This window comes from Haemaphysalis longicornis, unplaced genomic scaffold (genome assembly GCF_048455015.1).
Source record: "Haemaphysalis longicornis isolate Haplotype H1 unplaced genomic scaffold, Haemaphysalis longicornis Haplotype H1 scaffold_4, whole genome shotgun sequence".
In the NCBI taxonomy this organism is placed as follows: domain Eukaryota; kingdom Metazoa; phylum Arthropoda; class Arachnida; order Ixodida; family Ixodidae; genus Haemaphysalis; species Haemaphysalis longicornis.
Genome location: NW_027526361.1, coordinates 99,100,653 through 99,110,669, shown reverse-complemented (window position 1 = coordinate 99,110,669; position 10,017 = coordinate 99,100,653). Strand labels below are relative to the sequence as shown.

General features: G+C 45.6%; 1 protein-coding gene across 2 annotated transcripts in view; it reads right to left on the bottom strand.

Annotated features, from left to right (window-relative positions):
• Nucleotides 1-3,128: 3,128 nt before the first annotated feature.
• LOC144179152 (FAST kinase domain-containing protein 4) overlaps nucleotides 3,129-10,017 on the bottom strand; it is a 32,918-nt gene continuing 26,029 nt past the window's right edge. For both annotated transcript variants that reach the window (XM_077707396.1, XM_077707395.1), the window contains exons 8-11: nucleotides 9,538-9,658; nucleotides 8,645-8,717; nucleotides 4,073-4,187; nucleotides 3,129-3,278 (exon numbers count right to left, since the gene is read on the bottom strand). In XM_077707396.1, the coding sequence (XP_077563522.1) occupies nucleotides 3,186-3,278; nucleotides 4,073-4,187; nucleotides 8,645-8,717; nucleotides 9,538-9,658 (402 nt within the window). In that variant the 3' untranslated portion in view covers nucleotides 3,129-3,185. The remainder of the gene's footprint in view (nucleotides 3,279-4,072; nucleotides 4,188-8,644; nucleotides 8,718-9,537; nucleotides 9,659-10,017) is intronic.

The window sequence follows — 10,017 nt, the reverse complement described above, 5'->3', positions numbered from 1 at the left end:
AGGTATGAACCTCTGGAAGCCGAGTTGAGCAGACGACATAGCGTTGGGCAACGGGTGGTCATCACCGCAGTCACGTGATATCTCGCTTGTTCGCGAAATAGGCTTGTGTTTCACAATCTTGCAATTTAAATGTAATTTTTGTAACAACTTTGATGTTGTATACGTTTGCTTGCTATGCATTATTGTTTTACTAAAAAATAAACACCTTACTTGCATCAGGTGACTTCCGGAACGCAAGTTATTACAGACCGGAAGTAGCGACCAAAATTTTATGCCTCATACGACGAAATGCGGGTTACAGAACAGGGTCGCGAAGCGGGTCGCGAAGCGCACAGTCAGCGTGGTGCGCGTGCATTGTTATCTCACTGTTCTTCTACGGGGATGCGTAAGTGGTGGGGTGATACATGCGTTGGTGCTATGTTTATCCTCTCTTTCTCCTTAACTGTGCACAACTACGCGATTTTACGGTCATTTAGGCTGCTCATTGTTGAATGGGGCAGCCGGTTTTTGTCCCGTGTGAAAAAGGAGCTACGATCGTAACTTCGTGGTCGGTGCATCTTCCCAAGCGTACATTTTGTAGCTCCCGCAGCCAAGTTTTTTTGATGGGCACCTTCCTAAGCGACGCGTATGACGTCATACAGTGCACTTTTCGCCCACATTATCAGCTGTTTTCCCGCATGAACAACTTCGTCTGCTCCTCGTGTTGCGTTTCAGCGCGCCTGTGACTCGCGAGGCGCATTTTTGCGTGCAGAGAACGCCCCATGCTGTTCACGCTGATGCCCTCGTAGACGATTAAGCTCCGACAAACAGAAACAGTGCGCCAACCGTACGGCTGGCGCACTGGCGCCACGTTTTCGTTTGCAGGAACCACTTCACGCGGTTAACACTTTATTTTAACCGCGAATTTCACTGCAGCAAAATTTCAATGTAGCAAAGTAAATTACAAGTTTTACCGACGTTGTTACCTGGAGGTTCACCTGTAGTATCCCCAAGCTCCACAAATGGTATGAAATGTCATCTTAAAACGAGTTCATCCGCCTCAAAAACCTTGTTTCCAGTGCCCCATCAGCATCTGTGCTATGTTTTAGGGGTAGTTCGCAGACTACCACTTCGTGGTCAACGAATACGCCCTGATGCACCTAGTTTTTGTAATATCTGAGATATTCTCACAGTGATACCTCGTTTCTCATGCACCAATTTTGCATACAAGCCGTATCTTTATAATGCAATAAGCAGTGTAGCCACATAGTGTTTTTTAAGGCTAATAAAAACCATCAGACACCCCCAATCTCACGCCTACACAAGTCAACGTTGAAAATGGCTTAGTTAAATTTGTCTTAGGGCAGTCGACTGCCACTAGAGGAAACAGGATGTCATTGTTTGGGGGTTTGTTACAACTAAAGAGGACTCGCGGGTGTCGTTCAACAATCCGAGTTCAAAAGCTGACCAGTTTTCCGGGGTTTGTTTTTGTTTCTTGCATTGATTGCCACAAAATTAAACAGTACTGATGACACATTGTACCATACTCTGCCCAACTAGTGCTTTTAACATGGAGAAGTAGTATGAGTAAAACGCAAACTTTGATGCTAAGGTTGTCATCCACAGCAGTTGAGGTCATGACCGCGTTTGCTTGTGCAATCAGCACTGTGCGGACTTCACTCGTTCTAACCTGCTTTCCCTTAAACGACATCTGATTTACAATCCATTCAGTTAGCTGAAGTAGGTGCGAACCAGGTGTATGTCTTTTTAACAATTTCAGGGCCTTTGCTTTCAACGGCATCCAAAGCAGCCTTCCGCCGGACAGTATAACCGCTCAAACAGCTTCACCCTGCTCTGACCGGGGAAAGAAATAGCGAGCCTGCAAGCATGCGCAGTTGGGCCACAACCGCTAACGCTTGCATAGTGTATGCTGCCCGTTTCACGGTGGTACTTATCTATTAGCAGGATGGACATAATGGCATGGCTTTGGAAGAAGTTGCTCGGTGGATGTAATGGCATGTTACCCGCCACGGTGGCTCAGTGGCTATGGCGTTGTGCTGCTGAGCACAAGGACGTGGGTTCGATTCCCGACCGCAGCGGCCACTTTTCTGATGGAGGCAAAAAGCGAAAAGGCCCGTATGGGGAGATTTCGACGGAAGTTAGCAATCCCCAGGTGGTCAAAATAAATCTGGAGCTCTCCTCTACGGTGCGCCTCATCGCCTGTGTAGCGTCGGCGCATTAAACCCTACAATCAATCAATCATGTGATGGTACATTGGATGTCGCGACACGTTGGATGTCATTGGTGAATGCATGAACTGACTGTGCTTGCACGTCCACCTCCACTGCCCTCAACCCAACCGATGAGTGATGTGCATGTAGACGTGAAAGACACCAGCCAAAATGTCGCTCCAAAAGATCTGCGAGCTGAAGGGGAAAAAACACTGGCCAAACCGTCACTCCAGGAGCCCTTCAAGAAGGAAGCACAAAACACTACCTCTCAGATGCAAAAAATTTACAGACCACACGATTTTGCTGGCGGAAATGACATGTGGACATGGCTGTAAAAAAGGGGGGGATCCTGCATGAATCATGCATTAAATGTGCTTGGCAAACAACTTTGTGCGATCTTAATAAATTCAACATTTTTTCCCCCTGCATTCTGTCCTTAACATAAGCGGCAGAGAAACAAGCCAATTTCTAATCAGGCCAAGAAATGTAAGTGAAACGAGACCATGCACTGTGGCTCCCCTTTCATATCCCCCCCCCTCCTTAGTGCAGCCTGTCGAGACATTCCTTGGCATGCACTCGTCCGAGTGCATGCCAGCTGTCTTCAGAGGGCCTGTTAAAGCCTACACATCCTAATGAAGACGGGGACGGAATTCTGAGCTTTGTCCATTTTTAAAATTTCTATTTCAATCGTGACAAAGCATTTGCGAGGCCTCTGGCCAATGACATGCATGGAAACTGACCCCCTGCCTTGCATCTCGTCCCGTCTCAAGGCTGCAGCATCGCATGCGGTCGTCTGCTTTTAGCCAATGAGAGCTCGCTTTTTTAAATGAGTATGAAATGGGCAAAACTGGAAATTCCACTTCAGAGCCATTCAAAGCTCCTTTCGGTGGCCACTACAACGTGAAACTACCGCATCTGTTTCCATGCTAAGCACTCCAACATTTATTTAAAGCAGCAACAGTTGGGTATGTACAATCATTTCTCAGCAACACACTGCAGCAACTTTTCATGCAAGTACTTCACTCGTTGCAGCACAGGCTTCTTGTCGTCATACTCCGTGTAGGGGACCTGAAAAATGTCACAAGCAGAACGGCCGTGACGAGGGGCAGAAAGAGCCACACAATATACACTAGGAAGGAAGGAAGGATGTGGAAGGAAGGCAGGAAAGTTAACCTCGCTAGAGCCCAGTTTGCTATCGTGCACGTGGGAAAGGAAAAATAGGCAAAAAAGAGAAAGGAAGGAATGCAGAAAAGTTGGAGCAGACAGGTATGTCTAGCACTGAAGCACTAAACGTTCAAGTTTAGTGATTAGCACTGCAGGCTTTCAGTCTACAATGTAGCTGAGTAAACTTCGGTGTTTGAAATGGGCATTCAAAATGGTACCTTGCCACTGGTGCCACCAAGGTTTAATGAGCTGTAAAACTATAGTTCCGAGAGGGGCATCAAAAAACGGCTTCATTTATTGCGTTCACCAGGGTTCATATTATTTGCAAATATAAAGATTACAGTTTTATGACTAACACGGTTTTGTCTATTGTTCCTCCAAAAATGGCTAATTATCTCCAATTATCTTGGAAACTAACAGACCAACTGAAAAAATAATGGCATATTTGAAATCGGGGGAAAAGCAGCAAGACTGACAACTTTCACAGAGTTTGCTTGAAAATTAATAGAAGTTGTTTTAAGACACATTTTAAGACTCTTAATGGCGAGACTTGCAAATTGCGCACGAGGGCACCGATCGACAGTGCCACTGCAGAAGGCATGGAAAGTACCCCCCAACTGGCAGGCGTGGCAAACAAACAAAGGCCCATGTCTCTGCTGCACTCGAAGGGTTCAACTTGTGAGTGGAGCGACCATTACCTCGAGCACGCGGTAGCCCAGATGCCTGAGTAGACGCATTCGGAGGGCATTGCTGCCGGTGGGCACTTGCGTGTGAAGCGTCAGGTCCTTGTAGTCCAGCACGACTAGCACGACTCTACAGAGAAAGTGGACACAGCAGGAGGCCGGGTTATGGTTGATGAGCTTCCGGAAAGCAGGACCCCATTTCATAAGGCGGCACACTAGTCCACTAGTGTGACCTGTGTACCACATTATACATAACCGCTTAAAAGCTCAAAGGCTGGTTGTAAATAATAGCAAAGTGGTTCCAGAACTTGGCACCACTGTTTTGATTTTTCTTTTTGAGCTACCGTATTTTTCGGTGTATAAGTCGCGGTTTTTTTCTGAAATTTTCGTTGGTGCGTCTTATCTACCGGTGCGACTTATGTATGGAATAAATCCGGTTCGCGGCGGCCACGCGTGGCCAGCGCACGTTGAGACACAGCTCTATGGTCTAAATGAATCCAAAGCCCACCGCTACGGCGTTTCTCATAGCCCATATGTCGCTTCGGGACGTTAAACCAAAGAATTTGCCACTTTTCTAGTCAAAAACTATGATAATGGCCTGCAACAACCGCGCGCCACTTTCTGCCATGCGCAGTAACAACAGTTCAGAATAAATTCAAAGTAACATCAAACTGGGTTGCAAAAACAAAATGCAGCTTATAAATTATTGCAGATATTTACTCTGAAGGAGGTAAACGTGCTGCTAATTTTTAAAATGACAGCTTGCTGATAAGTTTCGATTTTCAGGCTGCTTCCGTTCGCGTCACTTCCGTCTGCCACGACACCTTTATTTTGCTGATTTACGACAGCACGCAAGAGACGCGCTACATTTGGAGAGGTGGCCAAGTGGGTCTCCGTCTCTTGGGACTCCATTTCCAGAAAAACAGTTGTAGCCAGTTTGATAAAGGCCAGAGTAATTCGGTCTGCGACTAGTGACGATGTTGGCAAAGAAGATATCAGTGAGTCGGAGGACGATAGCGATACATCGGCGGAACTCCCACTTGAAGTTGCTGAATTATTTGTTAGCGAGTCGGCGGAAGAAGACTGATGGTTTTACATAAACATCGGCTGTAAGTACACGCCATCTGTGTGTATCAATAAACCATTTTTGAGAAGTTAGTTCTGTCTAGACTTTGGATGTTATATGCACGTCTCGCCCTCCGTACCAGGGGATGCGTTCATAGGCGGCGGCTGCGGCAACCATGTACTTTCGCTGCACTTTCTAACGATCTGATTCACTATGAGTTTACCTAATTAACAAGTGTGCCTTGTACACTGGCGCGTCTTATACACCGGTGCGACTTATATACGTTTTTTTTTCGGAAAAACTGTCATTTTGAGGGGGGTGCGACTTATACAAAGGTGCGATTTATAGACCGCAAAATACGGTAAGTTCACATATTCTTCAGGGTTTAAAAAGCTGTTGCCGGTCAGCAAACACAGTTAATAATTTTAGTAAATGGATTATCTGTTCCAACACTGACAAACTGATATGAATGCCAATAATTCGGAGAACACGATTAACTGTTCCAAGCATTGATAAACTGGTGAAACGTGAAGCAACAAATCTCAAATACTTTGTTTGAATAGTATTATCAAAATAGGATAATTTTCTGCTGGCGGGCAGGCGAACTTATCAAGCATTTATGAAGCGTCCAGTCTGGCGGCTATGCTTCCTGCCCCAAGGTAGCTGTGCAGGACGACAAACATCAGACGGTCAAAAAAATAATAAATTATACACATCAAACATTTGAAACAAAAATTGTTCAGTTTAAATTATCAGTTTATTTGGAATTGGGCACAGCCCCATCTAAACGTGTATTTTTAAATCCCCACCTCTCCTGTCAAAATGTGTATCACCTAGTATTAAGAACATTTTCAGCATCCTGATGGCTTTGTTGTAATGAGGGTCCATTGTATGAGCCCAAATGTAGCCAAACAGCTTCGCAAAGAAAGGCAAGCCGGTTTCTCAAAACTTTCCAGCCAAAGAAAAATTTGCTCCAGTACTACAGGGGTTGTACTTAGTACAGCCTTGTGATTCACATGGTCCCGTGTTTCAATACAGTGCTTGTAGCTTAGCTTCTGTACAGAGTGCTTGATTTAAGCCGGCCAACACAAACAATAAACTCAAGTTCGTAAAAATTGTGTGTTTGTGTTTTCTGTTGTCTCCATTCTTGAACAACTACCCAATGCGCAGTTTTCAATTTAGCGACAACGCAACAATTTAGAACACTAGATAAGCAAATTCATCATCACCAGCCTGGTTGTGTTTACTGCACGACGAAGGCCTCTCCCAAAGATCTCCAGACACGTTTATCAAGTGCTAGCTGAATTTGCCCTTTGCCCCCGAATTACGAAGCCAATTACTTGAGCAAAATGCTACATAGCAACAGCAAAAAGCAACAGCTCAGTTCTGTTTGCATTGCTACTTAGAAGCATAAAGCATGGGGTTCGACTTCATTGTCCTAGACGTGTCCTATGCAGATCAGATTTAGATAAGTGAACTAGCCGGTTCCCTGTTCAGAGCTAATTTTCAAGTATATCATTGAGTGCTTTCAAAAGGAGCACTGACACCAATTTTCGGCGTTAATATTATTGCACAGTTCGCTTCCTTCACTCAACAGAATACCCTGGCTGAAATATGAGCGGCCTGCGACGCGAAGAACATAGTTCAATTGGATCGCATTTATCGCGCCGGCGGAGCAGCGCTAGGAGCGGCACTCAGCAAATGGACATCAGCGTGACATCACTCCAGGAGAGGAAAAAGAAGTGACGCGACAGCGCTCGTCAAAAACTCGTGACGTCACTTCACGCGCGCGACTCCAGGAGCGGCGAGCGGGCGCAACGCCCTCTCAAGCGGGCGCCGGTGACGTCCGCACAAAGCGGTGAGGTCAAACCGGGAGGCTGTCATATGCGCCGTTCGGGTTGAAAGCGCGGGAATTTGAAAAAAACGATTTTCAGGCCGTTCAATGTAATTAACTATCGCGCGCTGAAGTATTTGAAGTGCTGTTTCAGGTTCGCCAGACCATTAAGCATCGATAAAAGCAATAAAAGTTTAACATAAAATTTTCGTGTCAGTGCTCCTTTCAAAGGGACAGCCAACCAATTTTTGTGGAGTGCATCCCCTTTAGCTTGTATGAAAGCCAGCGTTTTATACAGTGGGGTAACCACAAGGAATTTATAAACAAACTGGTGGAAACAATTTTAATTTGGCACTAAACTTCCTCAACTCAGAAAGGTAGAGTCATGTAGTGTCGAAATGTCACGCTACAGTACATGTCCCGGTCACGTAATGTGCAAACCTTGCAGCTACTAAACGTTTATTCACTTATTGGAAACCTTTTAGCACAAGTATTTGTGTAAGTTTAGATTGTTACGTTCTGCATTCCAGTTCGAAAAGCACCGTAAAATCTTAATTGCGTGCAACGAACAGCTTAGTTTCGGTTTCGGAATGGATTGGCTGTTGGCGTCGCGGCTGTTTATAACGGGAAAAAAAAATTGGCAATGCGTGACTGAAAAAAAAAAAAAAAAAAAAAAGGCATAAAAAATAAGAAAGCCTGAAATTCATTATTTCTTAGCTGGACAAAAGTTTTTAAATACCGCCTTTCATCCCGCATACATACAAAAAGTATGTTGCCACGCTGCTCTATGTCATGGTTGCCCGCATTAGCTTTGGCCGGGCACATACGGTGCAGAGATATAAAAATTACGATTTCAAAAGTTTTAGGGCGCTATCAGCAGAACCGTTTCGGGTTAAGGCATTGTAGGCGATTCCGCTTCATTTGGGATAGAGAGCATATACTCGACAAAAGTCGGTTGTCTGCCCCTTTAAGAAAGGAAATGTGTTTCATCCACCAGTAAGCGACTCTGATTTTGCCAATAATATCACAGTAAGGGCAAAAACAGGGCTCAGAATGCATGACAAGGAAAAATTAGAGCAACGAGTTAGTGGGACCAGTCAAGCCGCCTGATCAGGCTTTCTTCATCCTCCTCTTCCCTGCTGTATAAAATTACTTTAAAACAGATAAGACATGCATAAACAGCTGGCCATTTCACAAAATGCAGTAGAAAGTCTGTTATTGGCACACGTATTGCAATCGTTTGCTCAGAGCACAGCTTTATAGCAAGAATGGCCCAACATGTGGCTGACCTGACTAGATAGTAGCACCTGGACAGTAGACGCTGCCCCTGCGACTACCATAAATTTGCAAATGTTCTTTCGAAACACACATTTCCTACCTGAAAGGTAATGTGCACAATCACAGAGACAGTTTACCATTGCGAGAAAGTGAAGGAAGAAGACCCAATGTTCTCGCACAGCTTTTGCACTGAGCATTTAACTCACAGTTGATAGCACTTGCCCTGTTCAACACTCCTCTGACGTGTCTGGCTTAGTGGCACTAATTTTTCGCCTGAAAACTGCACACCGGCCAGCCCGCCAGCCAGCATTATTAAGCCGTGCTCCCGACAAGCCGAGGTTATTTTGTCAGTCCGCAGAAAGGCTTGAGAAGCGTCACTAAAATCCCGCCATTCTGGCAGAAAACAAACCTGAAGTGATCTGGCTTGCTCGGCGACTCCAGCAGAACAGGCTGTGCATTCTTGTCGACAACCAACTCTCCATCTGTTGAGGAAGAAAGTGACGTGCTACACACTAAGATGTGGCAAGGATATGTGCAGCAAGAGCAAGTGCAAATTAGTTGCACATTTTCACTGCAACTCATCACTGATTTAGCAGGGAATGGTTTTGTAACGTCATCGGTGTTTGTTTCCATGAGGGAAATGTGCGAAAGCAATCATTACAACCTGTCTCAGCACACAAACCCATTGTTGGGTAATCCTTGCGGACAGAATGGCGCACAATGCTGGTGGCATTGCATTTCTTTTCATCCTACTTCTCGTTAATGTCTAATAATACCCCTTACAGGTGAAGATGTAAATAGTCATTATGTGGCAATGCAAAACCTTATGCAAATAATTGTAGAGAAGTATCCTGAGATGGAGCAGACATGTTCAAAGGTAGTGGTTAATCAAGGAAGCATACAAGGACAAGTGAACTGAGTTTGTCAAACTCCTGCAGTACTTTCGTTACTTGGCTTGGGTCAAGAGATGCACTTCATTTGCAAAGCCCAGGAAGAAGAGAGAACATGCACCAGACCCTTTCCATCACTGCACCAGGAACCAATGACATCACAGGGGTGTGCAATGTGGTTCAACAGTAACATTCCTGTCCCTAAAACTTCGTTTCTCTCTAGTTCATGGTTAATACTCACTCTTTGTTTGTTCCGGCAGTTTATTCCCGACTTCTAAACTAAACGATACCCGCAGCCTACGACGGTGTCGCAACTAAAGAGGACTTGCCGGCGTCGTTCAACAATCCGAGTTCAAAAGCTGATTAGTTTTCCGGGATTTGTTTTTACTGCTACGAACTGTGCAGAGCTTACCCGCTGCAAGGCCATAGGGCAGGCTCGGGTTGGCGGACAGGTACCGGCCAAGGGGAGCCAGCTGGATCAGGGCTTCCCTCACAGAGCGCTGCAGCGCTCCCGCTTCCGGCACCTTGAGGTTCTGTGGGGCACACAATTGTCGTAGCGACCTTCCATGATGTCTGCTGGGTAACCCATCACACTCCGAAGACAAGAGTACAGCAGGCCTCCTCTGCTAACTGCCCTCCCCCTTTAGTGGAGGTCCCATAAGAGAACCCGGGAAAATCTAGGGCTGGATTGCACCTGTGGCCTACACAGAAGTGGTAATCAGGGAAGCCCAGTAATACGGACCAGACCAACCAATGTGCATACTACAGGAGGAAATGCACTACTAGAGGAGTCAATAAAAAATTAAAGCCGTTCCTCTCAACGTGAAAGCTGCCGGAAGTGCAGGTCAGGGATTCGGCATAATGGGCTGTAGTGCCGTTATCCGCTCACTGC